Below are 20,615 nucleotides of genomic sequence, written 5' to 3'. Positions count from 1 at the left end.
TGCCAATTGCTCGATTGTAATCTTGTATTGTCTTTCGGCTGGCTGGATAACACGCAACAAAAAACATTTCACTGCACCTCGGTACACATGACAATAAACCAAATTAACTTATTAAATGTAGGAAAATAACTGCAGATGCTGGTACAAATCGAAGGTCTCACAAAATGCTGGAGTAACTCAGCAGGTCAGGCAGCATTTAGGAGAGAGGGAATGGGTGACGTTTCGGGTCAAGAGAAGGGTCTCGACCCAAAACGTCACCCATTCCTTCTCTCCTAGATGCTGCCTGACCTGCTGTGTTACTCCAGCATTTTGTGATACCTTCAACTTATTAAATGACTATTTTAATAAGAATAATCAAAAGACATTCTCTCTCTCTCTCTTGCATGTTAATCAGCCAGATATTAATTAACCTCAGCGATTCCTTTAAGGTAGACAAATTAATTAGATTTATTGGCGATCTTACTTCTTTAATCTTATAATGGTAATTTGTACGAAATTTTCTATCTTTTGCCAGTACCTTGAAACTTATGAGCTCCTCTTCACTGAATCCGTGACTGTGAATTATCTTCATTTGTTTAACCAAAGTGCTCTTCCCACTCTCAGCTGCACCTGAAACAGATGTAGTTTAGTTTAGTTCAGAGATACAGCGCAGAAACAGGCCCTTCGGCCCACCGAGTCCACACCGACCAGCGATCCCCGCTCATTAACACACACGAGGGACAATTTACATTTATACCAAGCCAATAGGGCGGCACGGTGGCGCAGCGGTAGAGTTGCTGCCTTACAGTGAATGCAGCGCCAGAGACCCAGGTTCGATCCCGACTACGGGTGCTGTATGCACGGAGTTTGCACGTTCTCCCCGTGCCCTGCGTGGGTTTTCTCCGAGATCTTCGGTTTCCTCCCACACTCCAAAGACGTGCAGGTGTGCAGGTTAATTGGGTTGGTATAATTGTAAAAATTGTCCCAAGTGTGTGTAGGATAGTGTTAATGTGCGGGGATCGCTGTTCGGCACGGACCCGGTGGGCCGAAGGGCTTGTTTCCGTGCTGTATCTCTAAACTAAACAATTAACCTACAAACCTGTACGTCTTTGGAGTGTGGGAAGAAACCGAAGATCTCGGAGAAAAACCACGCAGGTCACAGGGAGAACGTACAAACTGGATTGTATCAAATAAAATGAGGAAGGGAATTAAACTGACCGTCGACCTGCGTGGGTTTCCCCCGGCAGCACCGGTTTCCTCCCGCACTCCAAAGGCGTGAATATTTATAGGTTAATAGGCTTCATAAAGTTGTAAAAACTGTGACTGGTGTGTGCAAGGCAGCGTTAATGTGCGGGGATCACTGGTCGGTGGGGACTCACTCGGTGGGCCCAAAGGGCCTGTTTCCGCAATGTATCTCCAAACTAAACTCAACTGCTCCAATCTTTTAAGCCTCTCTAAATAAAAATACCAAGAACCGTATATTGTAATCCTGGCTTGTCCTCTCAAGCACCATGTACAATGTGAAAACATTGCCCTGTTTCTGAACAGCAGCATGATTTTGTACACTGCGGACTGCTCTATTGTGATCATGTATACCCTTTCCACTGACTGAAAACCAGGCTACAAAATAAAGCTTTTCACTGTACCTCGGCACACATGACAATAAAGTAAAGTAAACTCTGGCTGCAGACAACCGATCATCCCCAGCCGCATGTTGTTGTCCTATCACATTAAACAAGAGACAAGTCAAGCGCCAACAGCATTTCATTGTCATTTGTCCCAACACAGAATAACATTCTTACTTGCAGCAAAACAGACATGTAAACATAGTACTCTGTAAAACACAATAAAAACATATACACACATATATATATATATATATACACGTACACACGCGTATATACGTACACGCGCGCATATATACGTACACACGCATATATACGTACACACACGCATATATACGTACACACACCCATATATACGTACACACACTCGCATATATACGTACACACACGCATATATACGTACACACATATATACGCACACATATACGTACACATATACGTATACACACATATACGTATACACACATATACGTATACACACATATATACGTTCACACACGCATATATACGTACACACGGGCATATATATGTACGTACACACACGCATATGTACGTACACACACGCATATGTACGTACACACACGCATATATACGCACACACGCATATATACGCACACACGCATATATACGCACACACGCATATATACGCACACACGCATACATACACACACACGCATACATAAGTACACACACGCATATACAAGTACACACATGCATATATACGTACATACACATGCATATATACGTACACACACGCATATATACGCACACACACGCATATATACGTACACACACGCATATATACGCACACACACGCATATATACGTACACACACGCATATATAAGTACACACATGCATATATACGTACATACACATGCATATATACGTACACACACACAGCCCCAGAGATCCGGGTTTGATCCTGACCTCGGGTGCTGTCTGTGTGGAGTTTGCACGTTCTCCCTGTTAATTCCGTTTATCATGCATGTGTACACTGTGGATGGCTCAATTGTAATCACGTATTGTCTTTTCGCTGACAGGTGAGCAAACAACAAAAGCTTTTCACTGCACCATGTGAGAAACTAAACTCAAATTCAACTCAAACTCATTTGTAAAAAGAATGAACCAGACAATTCAGGCTGGGACCCTTCTTCAGATCTTGCACAGATTTACTCTAGACTTTAGAGATACAGCATGGACCTGGCCCTTCGGCCCACTGAGTCCGTGCCGACCAGCACTCCCCGTACACTAGCACTATCTTACACACTAGGGACAATTTACAGTTTTTACCAAAGCCAATTCACCTACAACCCTGTATCAATCTGAAGAAGGGTCTCGACCCGAAACGTCACCCATTCCTTCTCCTAGATGCTGCCTGACCTGCTGAGTTACTCCAGTATTTTGTGAAATAAGTACCTTCGATTTGTACCAGCATCTGCAGTTATTTTCTTACAAACCCGTACGTCTTTGGAGAGTGGTAGGAAACCGGAGCAGGTGCCAGAGGTTATTGGGAGAAGGCAGGAGAATGGGGCTGGGTGGGGTGTGATAGATCAGCCATGATGGAATGGCCTAATTCTACTCCTAATCCTTATGAGCACCCGGAGAAAACCCACGCGGTCACAGGGAGAACGTACAAACTACGTACAGACAGCACCCGTTATCGGTATCGAACACGGGTCTCTGGCGCTGCAAGGCAGCAACTTTACCGCTGCATCACCGTGTTGACCGAAGATGGGGGCCCCAGATGGTCCCCGAGTTGCTGAGTTCCTCCAGCACTTTGTGTTTTGCTCACGATTCTAGCACCTGCAGTTCCTTGTGTCGCCATTTTAAGTGATTAGTTTAGAGAACAGTCACAATACAAGCTAATTAAGCAAGATTACAAATCAATAGCCTCTTGTAGCTGATACCATCCGGGACTCCAATGGATAGCCAATTTGAATTAGGATTGCTCAAAAGGCAATTGCCAATTTATGATTATAACCATTTAATTCCCCCTCCCTTCTGAAAAGTTTTTACTGGTGACATTTTTAATGTCATGAATGAATTAAACACTTAACGACTAACTTTTAAAAGGTTATTTTGAAATGAAGTGCAATTTGCGGGTAAAGGCAATGACTCACAAGCTTCTCATTTTGCCTGACGTGAGGTCAGTCATGCTTTTCTCATCTCCAAATGTTTATTGAATATTTATCTCGGAAATGCACAATGGAATCCCTTATTTTGTCATTCCAACCAAAAATAATAATAATTCGAAGTCATCTGAAGCTGGTTTGACCCAAATAGATGAATGGCGGCTTGTAAGAGCTTGAGGGGGAAATGGGTCTTCACAAATGAATTTTAAACAACTTTCGACACGAAAATAAGCACTGAAATACAAATATGGGCTACAATGTAAAGACTCTGCCACACAGACGCCCTTATCACGAGCAGCTAGATCGCTGTTCAATAGATAATGTTAATCCTGTGTCAATATTTTCCAACCCACTCAACAAGAATTCAGTCCCAATTATTTAAACAGGGGGAAATTTTATACAAAGTAATGGGGCCATCACGGTGGTGCAGCGGTAGAGTTGCTGCCTTACAGTGCTTGCAGCGCCGGGTTCGATCCCGACTACCAGTGCTGTCTGTACGGAGTTTGTACGTTCTCCCCTGTGACCTGCGTGGATTTTCTTCGAGATCTTCGGTTTCCAACCACACTCCAAAGACGTGCAGGTTTGTAGGTTAATTGGCTTGGTATAAGTGTAAATTGTCCCTAGTGTGTGTGTGTGTGGGATAGCTTCAATATATGGGAATCACTGGTCGGTGTAGACTCGGTGGGCCGAAGGGCCTGTTTCCACGCTGTTCCTCTAAACTAAACAGTTCAGTTTATTGTCACGTGCACCGAGGCGGTACAGTGAAAAGCTTTTGTTGCGTGCTTTCCAGTCGTCAAAATATAGATACATACTAAAGGGAATAACGTTTAGAGTAAGGTAAAGGCAGCAAAATCCGATCAAGGGCAGTCCGAGGGTCACCAATGAGGTAGATAGTAGAAAGACACAAAAAGCTGTAGTAACTCAGCGGGACAGGCAGCATCTCTGGAGAGAAGGAATGGGTGACGTTTCAGGTCGAGACCCTTCTTCAGTAGTTCATCAGGTAGGACCACTCTCTAGTTGGCGGTAGGATGGTTCAGTTGCCTGATAACAGCTGGGAAGAAACTGTCCCTGAATCTGGAGGTGTGCGCTTTCACACATCTGTACCTTTTTGTTTCAGACAGAATCCAATGAGATTGGCAGCAAGTCTTCCAAATGGAAAAGTTTAATACTTGTATTAAAACATTACTTGTATGCCCGAGAGAGAAAAAAACCCCCAAATATTACCAAGGAGAAGGTATCACAAAATGCTGGAGTAACTCAGCAGGTCAGGCAGCATCTAGGAGAGAGGGAATGGGTGATGTTTCGGTCTGAGGAAGGGTCACCCATTCCTTCTCTCCAGAGATGCTGCCTGACCTGCTGAGTTACTCCAGCATTTTGTGAATAAACACCTTCGGTTTGTACCAGCATCCGCAGTTATTTCCCTACATTAACCAAGAAGAAGAGTTTTGAAACTGCCATCTAAATATAGGAGGGTTAAAAGTAACCTGTGTCATTACTGCCGGCCACAGCTCAACCCACAGAAGAAAAAAAAACAACAAGCAAACTTTTACTGACCTAGTAGCAAAATCTTCACCGCGTTCATCTCCAGCTTGGCGTGTTCGTAGAGCGCTCGGTCAATCCTGTCGCTGTGTAGCCTCGCCTGCCGCTCCTCGGCGCTGCTCTCTGATCCCAGACACAGTCCCATCGCCGCTGACCATGTCTCCACGTCTGGTAGGGAGGGAGGGAGGGAGGGAGGGAGGGGGAGCAAACTCAAAAGGGAGGTGAATAATCTCACCCCACACTCTCTGGTCCAGGGAGGGTTTAGTTCACTCCCGGCTGCCCAGCGGCGCTGTGTCCTACCTCCAGCAAACTTTGTGTGCGACTCTCTCTCTCTCTCTCTCTCACTACCTCTCTCCTCTCCAGAAAAGTTTGAAACACTGGCGCCGCAGTTTCACCAGCCCAGCTCCCCGGTAAAACCAGAAGGAAATGACGTCTTCCTGTTAAACAGGGTGGCTCCTCGTTTTTTTGGGGAATTGTTGAGAGCCAACTTTGCTAAATAATAATGTTCACTTTATTTTGGGTTTTTGTTTTAAAACAACAAGTGAATAATGCACATTATGTGCCTGGATCCTGATCTACCTGCTGTAATGTTAATCACTGCTGGTCAAGAGTGTTTTATTGTCCTATGGCCCAGACAGCTTGCATCAGCACAACAGACTATGTATACAATATAACAAATTAGAAAAAAAGTTATGCAAGTGTATATATATATACTAAACACACACACGTATTATATACACACACACACATATATATATATATATACACACACATATATATACAGTACATATATACACACATATACATAAATATATACACACACACACATATATACATACACACACACACACATATATACATATACACACACACACATATATACACACACACATATACACACGCACATATACACACACACACATACATATATATACACACACATGCATATATATACACACATACAGTATATACATATATACACACACATATATACATACATATATATATATATATACACGCATGTAGCGACCATAGAGAGTGGTCCTAGTCGTCGAACCCTCAGATTGGCCAGCAAGGTCACGTGTGGGTGCGACCGTAAGGATTGGTCCAGGGAGCGACACCGCTGATTGGACAGCGTTGTCATGTGCGCTTTTGGCGCCTGAAAAGAGTCAGTTGGGAGACGTCTTCGAAGAGGATAGTTAGTTTTAATGGTTGTCTGTAATCTTGTTAAGAAAACTTTGTAATCGAATATTGCTGTCGCAATAAACTTCTTCAACAAAGAACAAGTTTCCAGACTCGCCATATTGGTGACCCCGACGTGATCTGGACGATCACCGACCATGAATGAACACGACGCCCCGTTGTTGGCTGCTGCGCCTGGCACACCGGAGCTAAGCGCGGTCAGCATTCATCTACCGTTGTTTTGGACACATCAACCACAATCTTGGTTTGTCCACACCGAAGCCCAGTTTCACTTAAGAAACATCTCGACAGACGCGACAAAATACTACTACCTCGTCAGCGCTCTATCGCCAGAGACGACCACACGCGTGATGCGGTTCATCGTTAACCCTCCCGCGGAAGGGTGGGTTTTTTTTTGTTGTGTGTCGGTGTTGGGATGGTTTTTTGTTTTTTTTTGGTTGTGTATGTGTGGGGGGTGGTGGTGTGGGTGGGGGGGTGGTGGTGTGGGTGGGGGAAACCTTTCTCTTTTAGGTCTCTTCCTCACGGCGCGGGGTGCGGCTCGGCCGCGGGGCCTTCCATCGCCCGGTGCGGCTCGGCCACGGGACCTAACATTGCCCGGTGCGGCTCGGCTGCTGGACTTAACAGTGCCCGGTGCGGCTCGGCCGCGGGGCCTAACATCGCCCGGCGCGGCTCGGCCGCGGGACTTTTCATCCCTGGTGCGGCTCGGCCGCTGGACTTAACAGTGCCCGGTGCGGCTTGGCCGCGGGACCTAACATCGCCCGGCGCGGCTCGGCTGCGGGACTTAGCTGCGCACGGCTCGGTCGCGGGACTTAGCTGCGCACGGCTCGGCCGCGGGGCCTTCCATCGCCCGGCTCGGCCGCGAGACGTTTCAGCACCCGGTGCGACTTCCATCCCCTTGCGGGGACTGTGCGGGTCGGTCGGGGACGAGCTGTCTGTCCGTGGGCGTGGGGAAGAGAGTGGAAGTTTTGTTGCCTCCATCACAGTGAGGAGGTGTTTGGAGTCACTGTGATGGACGTTTGTGTTGGGGTCATGTGTCTTGTGTTCTTTTTTTTTGTGTGACTGCTACGTAATTTCGTTCGGTACCTTGGTACCGAATGACAAATAAAGCTCTGTTGACTGTTGACTGACTGTTGAGCAGGCATTCCGAGAGAAGCTTCCCGAAGATGTCAAGCTTGTGCTCACGGATTGTTCTTTTAAGGACCCCGTGGCATATGCAGAAAAAGCTGATGCGCTCATGGCGTCCAAATCGAAAGGAAGCGGTTCGATCAACAAGGTCTCGACATCAGTGACCACGCCACAGCGACATCAAGATGGCGCCGCATCTCCCGCCATTTCTCCGAAAGCCCGCCAAAAGGATCCGCACAAGCACGGCTGGTGCTATTACCATCTACGATGGGGTGGGGAATCCCGCAACTGCCGCTCACCTTGTACCTTCTCAGGAAATGCCTCGGCCGATCGTACATAGGGGCAGTTGCGATTGGCCAGAACCGACGCCTCTACGTCCGAGACCAATTCACGGACACAGAATTTTTGGTGGACACGGGAGCCATAGTCAGTATCGTACCGCTGACCGGCCTCGAGACCAGATCGGGTAAGACAGGTCCTACCCTCATCGCGGTTAACGGCAGCCCCATCTGCACGTATGGTACGCGGAAGATGTCCTTAGTTTTAGGCCTCCGCATGTATGAATGGCCATTCATTATAGCGGACGTCAGCCAGGCAATCCTAGGCGCAGATTTCCTCTGGGCCTTTTCACTAGTCCCCGACTTCCGCGGTAACGACCTCCGACCCTCCGCCAGCGATGAACCCGCCGCTCCGACAACCGGCACCCCGCCCAGCCCTACTGTCCAGGCCGTCGTCGCGGCCCCCGACTCGTATGCTGAGGTCCTGGCGGAGTTTCCAGAGCAGCTCATCCAGCGTTTTGACGCCCCTTTGACCAAGCACGGCGTGGTCCACCACATCCGCACCGAGGCCCCCCCCGTTTTCGCTCGGGCCCGGAGGCTACCGCCTGACAAGCTGGTGGTGGCACGGGAGGAATTTCGGAAGTTGGAGGAAATGGGCATTGTCCGTCAGTCCGACAGCCCGTGGGCCTCGCCATTGCATATGGTCTCCAAAGCATTTGGGGGGTGGAGACCATGTGGTGATTATCGGCGTCTCAACGCTGTCACCACGGCTGATCGCTACCCCATACCGCACCTGCAGGACTTCTCGTCTGGGCTGGAAGGTGCGGTAGTGTTCTCCAAGATCGATTTGGTGCGAGGATACCACCAGATTCCTGTGCGGCCGGAAGACATACCAAAAACTGCCACGATCACTCCGTTCGGGTTGTTCGAATGGTTGCGCATGCCTTTCGGTTTAAAGAACGCAGCACAGGCTTTCCAGCGACTGATGGACCGTGAGGGTCGGGGTTTACCTTTTCTGTTTATTTATTTAGATGATATCCTGGTCGCCAGCCCCTCAGTGCAGGAACACCTGGTCCACTTGCGGACTGTATTCCAGCGGCTACAAGACCACGGGCTCATTATCCAACCCTCCAAGTGTCAATTCGGCCTCCCTTCTCTCGATTTCTTAGGCCACAACATCACCCCTGCCGGAGCCACCCCTTTGCCCGAGAAGGTGGAGGCTATCCGGGCATTTCCGCGGCCCACCACAGTGAAGGGTCTGCAAGAGTTCGTAGGCATGGTTAACTTCTACCATAAGTTCGTCCTGGCAGCAGCGCGGGTCATGCGCCCGCTCTTCCAGTGCCTTGCGGGTAAACCTGTAGAGTTGATATGGTCCCCGGCCGCGGAGTCGGCCTTTACCGCAGCTAAGGCAGCTTTGGCGGACGCCACCATGTTGGTCCACCCGAGTCACTCCGCCCCCACGGTCGATACGTCTGACGTGGCGGTGGGTGGGGTTTTGGAGCAGCAGGTCGGTGGCCTTTGGCAACCCTTGGCGTTTTTCAGCCGACAGCTGAGTTCGGCTGAGCTGAAATATAGCGCTTTTGACCGAGAGCTTCTGGCCCTCTATTTAGCTGTTTGTCATTTCAGGTATTTCCTTGAAGGCCGTCCGTTTGTGGCCTTTACGGACCATAAACCATTAACTTTTGCTTTTTCCAAATTGTCCGACCCATGGTCGGCCCGCCAGCAGCGGCACCTGACTGCCATCTCCGAGTTTACCACCGATGTCCGTCATGTCGCTGATAAGCTTAATGCCGTTGCTGACGCCCTGTCTCGGCCTGCTTTTTCCCCCATTTCTGCGGTGGACTGCGAGGTGGATCCCCAGGAGCTTGCGGAGGCACGGCTTCTGGCGGATACCGCCTCGGCATAACAGTCCACCACTTCGGGGTTGAAGTTGGCTCAGGTGGCCTGCGGGCCGGAAGGCACAAAAGTCTGGTGCGATGTTTCCCTTCCCCGTCCCAGGCCGGTAGTGCCGCCCTCCCTTCAGCGCCGGGTTTTCGATGCCATTCACGGGCTGGCGCACCCGTCCATCCGCTCCACCTCTGCCTTAGTAGCCGCTCGGTTTGTGTGGCATGGCCTGCGTAAACAGGTAGCTTCGGCCCTCTGGGCCACGCTTGCAGACCTGTACGGTTCCTGGTTACAGCATACCACAGCGTACCACCCCCAGGCTAATGGGCTTCTGGAGAGGTTCCACCGTCAACTCAAGGCCGCCCTCAGTGAGAGGCTAGACGGCCCAGACTGGGTGGACCAACTTCCCTGGGTCCTTCTGGGCATCCCGACTGCTCCTAAGCAGGATCTCGGTGCTTCGTCCGCGGAGCTAGTATATGGCCCCGGTTCCGACTTCACGTCATGGGTGTCCCATGGTGCACGAACCGCCTGCCCTGAAGGACTGTGTTTGTATTTCTGTGCAAGGATGCCCATCGTTCCCCGTTGCAAAGGGTCTATGAAGGGCCGTTCCGGGTTTTGCATAGGGGGACGGTCACCTTCACCGTAGACGTGGGCGGCAGGAGTGAGCTCGTCTCGGTGTCCAGGCTTAAACCTGCGCACTTGGATCCGGACCTCCCGGTCTTGGTTGGCCAACCACCTCGGAGAGGCCGGACTCTGGCAGTCCCGATCAGTCCAGGACCCCCCGCTCCGGCAGTTCCACCTGGTCCGGAGTCCCCTGTTCCTGTGGTTCAGGCTGCCCCTCTCCTTACTCGTTCTGGTCGCAAAATCCGGCTCCCTGCTAGGTTCCGTACTTCGGGTTCTGGGGGGGTCATGTAGCGACCATAGAGTGGTCCTAGTTGTCGAACCCTCAGATTGGCCAGCAAGGTCACGTGTGGGTGCGACCGTAAGGATTGGTCCAGGGAGCGACACCGCTGATTGGACAGCATTGTCATGTGCGCTTTTGGCGCCCGAAAAGAGTCAGTTGAGAGACGTCTTCGAAGAGGATAGTTAGTTTTAATGGTTGTCTGTAATCTTGTTAAGAAAACTTTGTAATCGAATATTGCTGCCGCAATAAACTTCTTCAACAAAGAACAAGTTTCCAGACTCGCCATACGCACACACATATATATATACATACATATATACACATATATATGGTGCTTAGATCTACATTCTGCATAGCACTGTGTATCATTCCCTTTGCTCTATCAATCAATGGTTTTTTATTGTCACATGTAAAGTGAATTTTGTTCTGCACAGTTCCGTAAATTATGACACTGCCTGCGATGAACAGAGACGGAGGTTGTGCCACCAGGAACAAAGGAGCCGGCAAGGGGGGACCGGACCGCCGTGAGAGGGGGGTAGAAGAAAGGAAAAAGGAAGACCTGGCGTTGGGGAGGGGAAGCGGGGGGATGAACAAACGAGGACCTGGCCTGGGGGGGGGGGATGAACAAAGGAGGACCTGGCGCGGAACACTTTGTAATATTGTCAGCGCCCTTTACGTGGCGACTATTTGCATACCTTTGCAAGCAAAGAATTTCACTGTGACTTGTCACATGTGACAAAGTATTCAACTCAATTCAATTATACATTTTCACAATCCCGGATTAAGTACAAAGCTACCTATTGTACTTGAGTTTGGCTTGAATGTGCTAAAGTGGATAGGGAAGATGTAGAGAGATATGGGCCAAACGCAGGGAGATGTCCAGCATCTGCATTCTCTATTGGCCGAATGTTGTTTCGTGTTGCATTATTGATAAAAAGCAGATTCATAACTTTCGATGGGATCACAGGCAGTAAGTCACATGAAGCCCATGTAAATAAAGATGAGCTGGAATTATGCTCCACAACAATAAGGTTTAGAATTTACAATTATAGAGCCTTGGGCATACAGATCAAGATATTTAGGGAATAGATCTTGAATTTGAAAAGCAATATTTATATGTAATGGTCACATAATTCCCCTACAATAAAGTCTAGTCATCTTGCTCAATAAAACGTGTTCAATAAAGGAATCCAATTCCAGCAGTTATGCTGTAACTCTTACTTAAAAATGTTAATTTACGCTTAAGTGCAGCAATGAAGAAACTCGTGGAGTTTCAGGTGAAATACTAAATTAATGGCCCATCCACCATTTCAGGTATATGTTGGTAAATTCTCCTATATTGTGATTGATATTTCACCTTTGCTCAAAAGCACAAAATTAATTTGGTCGTTATCAGATTGTTGTTATGGAAGCTTGCCGTGCACAAAGTAGCTGCCATATTTCCTGTATTATCAGTGACATTTACTGAAGATAAACCACAAAATGCTAGAGTAACTCAGCGGGTCTGGTAGCACATCTGGGGAATGTTTCGGGTTGGGACCCTTCTTCAAACTTTTACATTTACTGGTTTACCTAGATTAACCGATATTTTCTTTAAAGCTGCAGCATGAAATAATTTAATTGTTCCTGTTCATTTGACAAATAAACATTGACTTAACTCTTAACATTTAAAAAATACTTAAGTATTCTTACACGTCTCGGAACTCTGGTATAATTGCAGGTGATATATTTTGTCATGGTCAAATTAGAGAACTGTACTTTATAATAGATTCTCAATGGGTGGTGATTTGAAAAGAAGCCAATATACAGAATTACAACCAAACATATTTTCCTAAGCTGACTGATCCATTGGCAAAAGATTGTCATCATGGCAGTGGGAACAAAGCTTGCAATTGATTGTAGTATGTATACATGTGCACTGTTAAAAAGACAGGTTGGAGGTCCATCATGGAAACGAATGCCATCTTTTCTATGCAATCTATTCTCCACAAAGCTAACACACCTCCTTATTTAGACTTATCAACTTTCCTTTTCCCAATATCATGACCATTAATGATTCAGGGAGTAACTGTAATGTAGATATCAATTAAGTGATAACTTATTCAAAAGAAAGTCATCGAGGGGGAGTAGCGAGAGAGCATGTTGCTAAACTCTAGTCGAAGAGAGGAGAACTTCTTCAAAGTAGACATACCTTGAGGAGAAATCGCAGTGGAGTGGCAGGCAGTGTAGGAAAAAAAACTGCAGATACTGGTTTAAATTGAAGGTAGACACAAAATGCTGGAGTAACTCAGCAGATCAGGCAGCATCTAGGAGAAGGAATGGGTGACGTTTCGGGTCGTGAAAGGGTCTGAAGAAGGGTCTCGACCCGAAAAGTCACCCATTCCCTCTCTCCTAGATGCTGCCTGACCTGCTGAGTTACTCCAGCATTTTGTGATACCTTCGATTTGTACCAGCATCTGCAGTTATTTTCCTACACGAAAGAAAGTCATGGTAATGCAAATAAAATTTCCATGCAAAGATTGCTTGAGAAACAAAACATTAATGAAAAATGCTCAGGAAAGCACATTAACGTTAGATATTTGCGATGATTTCTGAAGTCAGCACCATGCTAATTCAAAACCATACCACGCAAAATGAGCACTGGTTTATTTGTTGATTTACATCAATGTTTACTATTAGATAAGAGACTTCTCTTAAATCACAACTGGTGTGAAGTTGACATTTAATTTCAAAGCTTTATGGACGCAGGTTTGTCAGGACATACATTCATAAAAGTATAACTTTGGAGTTAAACATAAAATAAGATCTTTAAATGAAACAAAAAATGAAACAAAGTAGAACAATGGTAAACAAATTTACAGAACATAATCATCACACAAAAAAAATTCTCACAGTATGCAAAGGGAAAAACAACAAATATTATTTACTTTTGCCTGGGCTGAATATCTCATGACACAAATTAAAATTATACCCTGACGTTAGTTACAGTGTCATTGGCTCAGTTGCATAGCCCACTAGTTCTCAATGTTAGTAATTTTCACTTAATTATTGAAAGGAGATGTTGAAAATTAAGTGGAAATGTAAAATTCAAAAGGAAATTACATTAAATGGTATACCATAACTTCTAATTAGATGAACCTTCAGAGCAAGAAATTTGTTCAAGCTATTTACATTGCTAAGTTATGGAATACAAACCAGATCTAAAGAAAAATGCAGAAATTTTGAACTTTTATTTTCTTTAAACCGTTGTTAAAAGAAAATTAGAATATTTCTAATATATTTACCATACCATTGTTTATACGAGTAACTAGAATTTATTGGACAGTATGTTTTGCAGACTTCTATTGAAGTGCTGTGTGGTCCCCTGAAATAATAATTACCAAAATACATAGTGTGCATCATACACGAGTCAGAACTATAGCAATAATCAGAACTACTGCTTATGCAAAGGAAAAAATGAATCAAAAGTTCCATCAGTGCCAAGTTATTCTTTAAACCACCGAGGGTTATCTTTTGGCCGGGGACTGGGAGCAGTGGTGAGGTACCCATTAAAGTTCAAGTTTTTATTAAACAAACTTAAAGATTTGAAATTGCTTCCTGCACTGTGAATAGAGGAAATTAAAAAATAAACTGCGGCTTCTTATCTGCAAATCGATTGTTGACTGTTGTTTTGTTAGTAAACATTAAAACTGTCTCAATTTTCAATTGCACCTTAAAATACCTTTATAAATAGAAAAGCAGCATGATACATAAATAAAATCAAATCGCCTTTTAAGTGTAATACATCTTGTGAAAAGTCTACAATATCGGATCTTTTACATTCAATGAACTGAATATAGAATATGTAATTTTAAATTATATACTTAATAAGTTTTTACTGCACTGTAAACACATTCACTAACCAACTGTACAACTTACAAGCAGCTGGTTTAGTACTCTCATATGTTTAGACCATACCTTTCGTGCATCCCATAATTTTAAATTAAAACTACTATTCATATTTTTTTTTTGCCAAGCAAACCCACTGCAAATCTGAGATACTAAAATCTGGTAAACATAATAAAAAACAGTGCTGAAGTAAGACGATTCATTAGATTTAGTGTACTGATGTAAATGCCCATCCCAATCGCGTGGCGTGCCAGGATCGCTCTACAGACAATGTTCTTCCTCTGGGATTTCTTTCATTTGTTCATCGGCTCTCTTCTTGTTTGCCTCTATTGCAGCCAGCTCTTTCGCTTCTTTCTTTTGGTTTCTTGCCTCAAATTGTAACCTTTAAACAAAAGAAAGGAATAAAAGAAAATATGTTCAAAGATCTGAGCAAAGAACATATAACACCCATTAATTGCTCAAAAAGTTGACCTACATTACTTTAGTGATATAGCTCGGAAACAGGCCCTTAGGCCCACTGATCCTAGGGTTAAGGGAAGTCAAGGGATATGGGGGGAAAAAGCCGGAACGGGGTACTGATTTCAGATGATCACCCATGATAATTTTGAATGGCGGTGCTGGCTCAAAGGGCCGAATGACCTACTCCTGCACCTATTTTCTATGATCATCCGTTTACACTAGTTCCCACTTTCTCATCCATTACTTGTCCACACTCGTGACAAATTTACAGAGGCCAATTAACTTGCAAACCTGCACGTCCTTTGAGATGTGGGAGAGAATCGGAGCACCCGGAGGAAACCCACACCGTCGCAGGGAGAACGTTCAAACTCCTCACCGACAGCACCTGAGGCCAGGATTTTTCCACCTGAAGTAAAACAGAGGTAGAAAGGAAATGGGCAACAGGAGCAGAAAATAAATCTAATTTTATTACCTGTTCTTAATTATTCTTTGCACAATGTGGTCTGTAGTGAGATCATTACCACTGTGGATGGTTTTGAAGATGTTGCGTCTTTTAGGTTCCTTCAAGTAAAAAGATGAAATCAGAAAAAAAAAAAAGAAAACTGAAAGTGCAGGTCACAGACATAATTTAAGATCCACAATAATTTCACTTGCAAGTTTAAGCTAAAATTATCACTTCATGATAAATTCATTGAGGATGTGATGTTTTCCATTACCATTTAATATAGACTTTTAGACTTTAGAGATACAGCGCGGAAACAGGCCCTTCGGCCCATCGAGTCCACGCCGACCAGCTATCACCCCAAACGCTAGCACTATCCAACACACTACGGACAATTTACAATTTTACAGAAGCCAATCAACCGACAAATTTGTACGTTTTTGGAGTATGGGAGGAAACCGGAGCACCCGGAGAAAACCCATGTGGTCACAGGGAGAATGTTAAAAAATCCGTACAGACAGCACCCGTAGTCAAGATGAACCTGGGTCTCTGGTGCTGTAAGGCAGGAACTCTACTGCTGCGCCACTGTGCCGCCCCGACATAAAGGTACATCTTGTTAACTTTTAAAAGCCATCCATCCCACAGTTGCACATGAACACTGATATTGACATAATTCCCAAATAATTAATGTGCTGCAGATACCATCAAAACAAGGCTAAAAACACAAAAAAGTAAACGGAATTTTTTTTCAAATTTGATTTCTCAAATAATGGTTCCTAGCAGCTTTCCCCTGTTGATGATTTTATCAGATAATTTATTGAGGCATTATGCGTGTGTATTAGTAAAAAGAGTTCTAAATTTGCATACTGATACTTATTAGTGTATTACAGAGAAAAATCTTCACTTACCGCATATGGATCTGAATTATCCTTATCGGCCATTACTTCTGTTTTACCGTGACAGACCAAGTCAACCTGTAGAAGAAAAAAAAGTGTGTAGGAAGGAACTGCAGATGCTGGTTTAAACCAAAGACAGACACAAAAAGCTGGACCAGGCAGCATCTCTGGAGAAAAGGAATTAGTTCTCAAAAAAAAGAGAGTTCTCAAGTCGTTACAGTGATTAATTATGACTACAAAATGCCCGTTTCATTTTATATCCCTTTTGGCCACTAACAAGCAGTTCGCAATTTATTCTTCATTTCACAATGAATATATTAGTTAGAACAGCAAACAATTTGGATTTGGTCTGGAGCTTCAAGGCTCAAGTTTAGTTTAGTTTAGTTTATTTGTCATTCCACTCCTTACAGATCATGCAACGAATGGAACGAAACAGAGTGCCTCCGGGGGGCATAATGCAAAACATATAGACGGGATGACAGTGCAGTACAATACGATACAATACAATACAATTAGACAGTGCAATACAATACAATACATATGGACAGGGGATAGAAAGGGGATGTTCTTTGATGTCACTAATCTTTTCATATTCCTTTTTTTCCATCCTCACAGCTAGGAAACAAAATATTTAAGATTCTTTGAGGGTTTGAAGATGGGATAATTTTTTACATCATCCATAGAAACATAGAAAATAGGTGCAGGAGGAGGCCATTTGGCCCTTCGAGCCAGCACCGCCATTCATTGTGATCATGGCTGATCGTCCCCAATCAATACCCCGTGCCTGCCTTCTCCCCATATCCCTTGATTCCACTAGCCCCTAGAGCTCTATCTAACTGTAACTATCTAACTTTCCATCCTGTAAATTTAAATGGTCTTCAATAACATAAACTTTAAACCTTAAACCTAATGAAATAATGCCGGAACAAAATCCTTGGTGCAAGGCTATGAAAATAATAACCAGAAGGTTCACATGTGCAACCTAAGGTGAAATTCAATTGATACAGCGTGGAAACAGGCCCTTCAGCCCAACCTGGCCACGCCGATCAACATGTCCCATCTACACTAGTTCCAGCTGCCCGCACTTGGCCAATAACCCTCTAAACCTATCCTATCCATGAACTTGTCCAAAGCTCTCTGATATGTTATGACAGTACCTGCCTCAACTACCTCCTCCGGCAATTCGTTCCCTATACCTACCACCCTTTGTGTAAAAAAAGTTACCCCTCAGGTTCCTATTAGATCTTTCCCTTTTCATCTTAAACCTATGTCCTCTCACCCTAAACCCAAGTCCTTTGATAATGCTCCTGTGAACTTCCTTGGGGCGCTTAACCATATTAATGTGCTCTCTTTTCGCAATGGAAGAATTCAGTGTAAGCAATCCAAATCACAACTGAGGATCCCAGCACATTATTTCACCAAATTATATTTCCTTGGCCATCCCCAAAATCTCAAATGCATGCCACAGAATAGGAGGCATTTGAAGAATGATCAGATATTTTCAGCTCCTCTGATGCACATTTCCTTTTGTTTTGTATACCAATATTGGTAAGATATAAAGTTTTTTTTTCAAGATTACTTCATCTCCAGCGTAAATTTTATTTCATTAAACAAAATACAAACATTTTCCTGCTGCAATATATGGAAACATTGATATGGTTTAGCTGGATTGTTATTCTTATGGCAAAACATGATTTTGCAGAGTAAGGTTTTCTTTCTCACAAAGATAACAAGCAGCTGAATGTTTTATGAAATCTTGGATTAAAGAATTGCATGATAAAACAAAGTGTTATATGTGCTCCAGGCAAGACAACAAAGGTTTTCTGACAATAAAAAAAAAGGTATTTATTTTAGAGACTGCAGCACTGGTCACAGCAATAATGATGTTTTTGTAGATGTCTTACTGTATGCCCTCCAGTGGCCCATTTGGGTTACAGACAATGAAATAGAGAAGAGGCAAGGTATTGGGAAAAACTGATTAATTGATTTCCTTTAAAACTGCTGGCAGAGCAAGTTGCTGTGATTATTTTGTTAGCCAGTTATTGTACAACGCACTGACATTTTAAGAGTTCACAGTTATGCTTTATAGTTTAGGAAGGAACTGCAGATGCTAGTTTAGACCGAAAATAGACGCAAAAAGCTGGAGCAACTCAGTGGGTCAGACAGCATCTCTGGAGAAAAGGAATACGTGACGTTTCGGGAAGGGTTCCGACTCAAAACGTCACCCAATCCTTTTCTCCAGAGATGCTGTCTGACCCTCTGAGTTACTCCAGCTTTTTGTGTCTATCTTTGCTTTATAGGTTAGTTTAGTTGAGAGATACAGCGCAACAACAGGCCCTTCGGCCCACCGGGTCCGCACCGACTAGCGATCTCCACACATTAACACTATCCTATACACACTAAGGACAATATTTTTACATTTATACCAAGCCAATTAACCTACAATTCTGTCCAACTTGAGTGTGGGAGGAAATCGAAATCCCACGCGGTCACCGGGAGAACGTATAAACTCCGTAGACAGCACCCGTAGACGGGATCTAAGCCAGGTCCCTGGCGCTATAAGGCAGCAACTCTACCACTGTTCCACCCCAATCTTTATACTTTAAGGTCAAATTATATAAAGGAGCTCCCCTATAATTGGATTATATTGTTTGTTGTATATGTATAATGATTGAGTCTGAAGAAGGGTCTCGACCCGAAACGTCACCCATTCATTCCCTCTCTCCTAGATGCTGCCTGACCTGCTGAGTTACTCCAGCATTTTGTGATACCTTCGCTTTGTATAATGATTGTATAAACTTCTCCAACTTTAGATAGTTCCTCTGTCCTTCTCTTCCCCTCCTCCTTCCCAGATCTCCCTCTATCTTCCTGTTTCCACCTATATCCTTCCTTTGTCCCGCACCCCTGACATCAGTCTGAGGAAGGGTCTCGACCCGAAACGTCACCCATTCCTTCTCTCCTGAGATGCTGCCTGACCTGCTGAGTTACTCCAGCATTTTGTGAATAAATACCTTTGATTTGTACCAGCATCTGCAGTTATTTTCTTATACTATGTATAATGATTGAGATGACTTTGGATGGAAATTATATACGAGTTCACAAACAGGAAGAAAGAAATTGCATTTAAAAATATTTAAATTCCCTTTACAAATATATTTTCAAAAGGTACCTACCAGCCATCATGACAAAGAGTTTGTAGAGGGAAGAAAGTATTAGGTGGAATATTATGCAGTCAATTTAATGTGACACAATCTTCAGTTGAATTAATCATACCTTAAAGTGATCCACCAAATCTGCAGTGACAGAATACGGAGCTCCAATGACAACTTCAGAGACATACTGAAAGGAAAATAAATTAAAGAAACACAAAAATGTGTCAGTAAAATGTAGAATCATTGTATGCTAACATTTGTAGTGCAATTGAAGAAAGAATTGGTCAAATCTCAGTACTCACCCTGCAGGCAAGTACACTGAGTGTCCTTTCATGTACATTCATTATTGGATAATTCTTGCCTTTGTATCGGTTGACTTCCTGCAAAAGCACGTTGTTTGATTTTAAAAAAAAGTAAATTCTCACGTTTCAAGCTTAGATCGGACGATCTAAGAAGTACAATCAAGCACTCATCCATGATGGCAGAAGGCAAAGCGTTTAGGTTACCCCAAACTTGCTGAGCAACGAGAGATAAAACACGATGAAAAGAGACAAAGAGAAAAGTTCCAGAGAAAAACATGTCCTGGCATAACATGCAACACGCCCATAATTTATTGACTTAATCCACATTACAATTCCTGCCCAATCATGCAGTTTCCTCCTATTCAATGCACTGGTGGTAGGTCAATAAAACTGTTAGTTACTGCAGGCTAATATTTCACACATTTTATACTGTATTTTAATATCCATATGTCTACATGAGCCCACCCAACATCCATGTCTCTAGTCAGAAGAGTTCATAGATTACTTCAACATTTAGAAACATAGAAAATAGGTGCAGGAGGAGGCCATTCGGCCCTTCGAGCCAGCACCACCATTCATTGTGATCATGGCTGATAGTCCCCAATCAATACCCCGTGCCTGCCTTCTCCCCATATCCCTTGATTCCACTAGCCCCTAACTCTGGGCAGTGGGAAAGTCCTAAATGGGACTTGTACGTGAGTTGGACGACCCCGCCCCCACGATGTCTCCACTGTCTTGTGTGCATGCCACATGTACAGTCGGCAAGTCGTTGGTTCCAGCGGCTTTAGGGCTTGTCTACCTAGCAT

General features: G+C 44.4%; 2 protein-coding genes across 3 annotated transcripts in view; both read right to left on the bottom strand.

Moving 5' to 3' along the window:
• Positions 1-5,676, bottom strand: part of gnav1 (guanine nucleotide binding protein (G protein) alpha v1) — a 65,253-nt gene extending 59,577 nt beyond the window's left edge. The window contains exons 1-2 of the mRNA XM_078401396.1: positions 5,292-5,676; positions 518-609 (exon numbers count right to left, since the gene is read on the bottom strand). Coding sequence (XP_078257522.1) covers positions 518-609; positions 5,292-5,421 — 222 coding nt within the window. The 5' untranslated portion in view covers positions 5,422-5,676. The remainder of the gene's footprint in view (positions 1-517; positions 610-5,291) is intronic.
• Positions 5,677-13,375: 7,699 nt separating this feature from the next.
• Positions 13,376-20,615, bottom strand: part of pcyt2 (phosphate cytidylyltransferase 2, ethanolamine) — a 44,848-nt gene continuing 37,608 nt past the window's right edge. Inside the window, exons 9-14 of one of the 2 annotated variants that reach the window (XM_078401394.1) lie at positions 19,810-19,887; positions 19,629-19,694; positions 16,368-16,433; positions 15,539-15,578; positions 15,309-15,423; positions 13,376-14,940 (exon numbers count right to left, since the gene is read on the bottom strand). In XM_078401394.1, the coding sequence (XP_078257520.1) occupies positions 14,820-14,940; positions 15,309-15,423; positions 15,539-15,578; positions 16,368-16,433; positions 19,629-19,694; positions 19,810-19,887 (486 nt within the window). In that variant the 3' untranslated portion in view covers positions 13,376-14,819. Of the gene's footprint in view, positions 14,941-15,308; positions 15,424-15,489; positions 15,579-16,367; positions 16,434-19,628; positions 19,695-19,809; positions 19,888-20,615 lie in introns of both variants that reach the window. The other variant, XM_078401395.1, reaches the window with a different exon arrangement.

The sequence above is a fragment of the Rhinoraja longicauda genome, chromosome 6 (genome assembly GCF_053455715.1).
Source record: "Rhinoraja longicauda isolate Sanriku21f chromosome 6, sRhiLon1.1, whole genome shotgun sequence".
NCBI lineage: Eukaryota > Metazoa > Chordata > Chondrichthyes > Rajiformes > Arhynchobatidae > Rhinoraja > Rhinoraja longicauda.
Note: the sequence above shows the minus strand (reverse complement) of the source record. Positions and strands in the feature narration are given on the sequence as shown.